Consider the following 1,942-nt stretch of genomic DNA (forward strand, 5'->3'; position numbering starts at 1 on the left):
GAAAATCTAAATGATATAAAGAAGAAGTATTACCAAAACAGTTGTTATAATTTAAAAGAGAAAATCATAATAATATGCTAAAATAAATAAAAATTGTAACTTATAAAAGCCTATGATAATATTTTAAAATAAATCGAAATAGTTGTTTAGAATAGATTACACCAATAACGGGTTAGAAAAAACAACAGTTGTTTAATAGATAAAATTTTAATTCGTAAACTACTGTTATAACATTAGTAGAAATTTTTCATATAAAGAAAAAAAAAAAAAAAAAAATATGTTTTCATATTTTACAAAAATTTTTACATTTTCTCTTCTGTTATGGAGGATACAATATTCCGATGAGGTAGATCAATAACTGTGTTTTATGTTTTTTAAGCACAAATTCTTATATTTTATATTTATTTATATGCGAGAATATATATATATGCATATGTTTATACTTATTAATTTTTCATTTTTACTTTAATTTTTAGTTATCTGCCATTCATAAATCGCTTATTAAGAAAACTAATCACAATGGTAAGGCAAATGTTAGAGGTAGCAGAATGTTAATGGGGGGAAAATCATTATACTCGGAACAAAGCTATTCAGATCTTGGTGTAGATTTAGAAGATTCATCGGATGAAAAAGATATGTCGACTAATGAGCATTTCAAAAAAATATTACAAGATAAAAATATTCAAAAACGATTGAACACATTAAATTGTTGTGATAGTTCTGATGCCACACAAATTAGTACATTGAATGATGAAAATATCTCTGAAATTACATCTAATTCATTTCAATCGTCTGATATGCTGGAAAAATTTCTGGAGACATACAAATTTTACGATAGTAACAAAAAACATACAAATAAGGCAAGTTATAATGATAGTGTTTTTTCATTTATTAGTGATATGCACAGTGAGTATATGAAAACAGGATCATATCCTCAAAATGAAGCGTTTCATGAAGTTGTAAAGTATAATGGAAAAAACGGAAGGAACCACAGATCAAAGTTACGAAGATTAATTAGCGACCTAGATCTCAAATTTGAAGTAGAAATGATGCGAGCCAAAAGATTGGATTCTAGCCAACACTCTCTTTCGAAGTCTAAAAGTATTTCTAGTTTTATTTCTTTTTATGCAAGTAAATATAGAGTAGCTACACCATTTGCTGTAACCATGGCTTCTATATTTACATTTTTATCATTTGGAATGGTAGTACCAGCCACTATATCGACTGCAATAGCAATAGCAATGTTTTCTGGTTACGAGATGAAAATAAATAAACTAAGAAGGATGAATGCAGTTTACAAACTATTTATTGCAAATAATAAACATATGAAATACCTTTGAATAACCGCCACCACCCTTTAATATATATTCAAATATAATACTTTAACTTTAATACACCAAATATTCAACACACTGAATAATAAAAATCAGTATTTATCCCTATTTATTTATAGAAATTGTATATTTGCTAATACATTGAAATTAAGAGTTTTTTTTAATAGTTTTTTTCTATGTCTCCCTGAATAGATATATTCAAAGCAAGAGTAACTTGCCTATTTTTATTATTAATTTCGCACACATATTTGTTGTGAAATAATGTGTTCTGCAAAAGAATACTTTGTGATTTATCTTTCTTTTTTTTCTAGATCATATTGATTTACTAATCATGCTAAAAATGAACATATATATATACATACCATTTTAGTTATAAAAAAAAAAATTCTATATAATTGTATTAATTTAAGTACTTTGTTTACAAAATTTTATATTTCTTAATTTTTAAAGCAACCAAAAATATGTTTTAACTTTAGCATGACACGTCTCTTATGAGAATTGTTATATAAAATGCAATTATTTAATAATTATGTCTATTAAAACAAAATAGGAGTAATTTCTTTTCGTTATTAATTTATAAATACTCTGTATAACGAATCGTCACTTGA

The 1,942-nt window shown here is 25.0% G+C and overlaps 1 protein-coding gene across 1 annotated transcript; it reads left to right on the forward strand.

Annotated features, from left to right (window-relative positions):
• Window positions 1–277: 277 nt before the first annotated feature.
• Window positions 278–1,340, forward strand: PGO_004380 (Pv-fam-d protein; the record flags this gene model as incomplete). Its single annotated transcript, XM_028691470.1, has 2 exons — window positions 278–346; window positions 477–1,340. 2 exons carry the CDS (start codon window positions 278–280, stop codon window positions 1,338–1,340), a joined length of 933 nt encoding a protein of 310 aa, XP_028547271.1.
• Between the last annotated feature and the right edge of the window lie 602 nt (window positions 1,341–1,942).

The sequence above is a fragment of the Plasmodium gonderi genome (genome assembly GCF_002157705.1).
Source record: "Plasmodium gonderi DNA, contig: Pgo-contig_844, whole genome shotgun sequence".
Taxonomy (NCBI): domain Eukaryota; phylum Apicomplexa; class Aconoidasida; order Haemosporida; family Plasmodiidae; genus Plasmodium; species Plasmodium gonderi.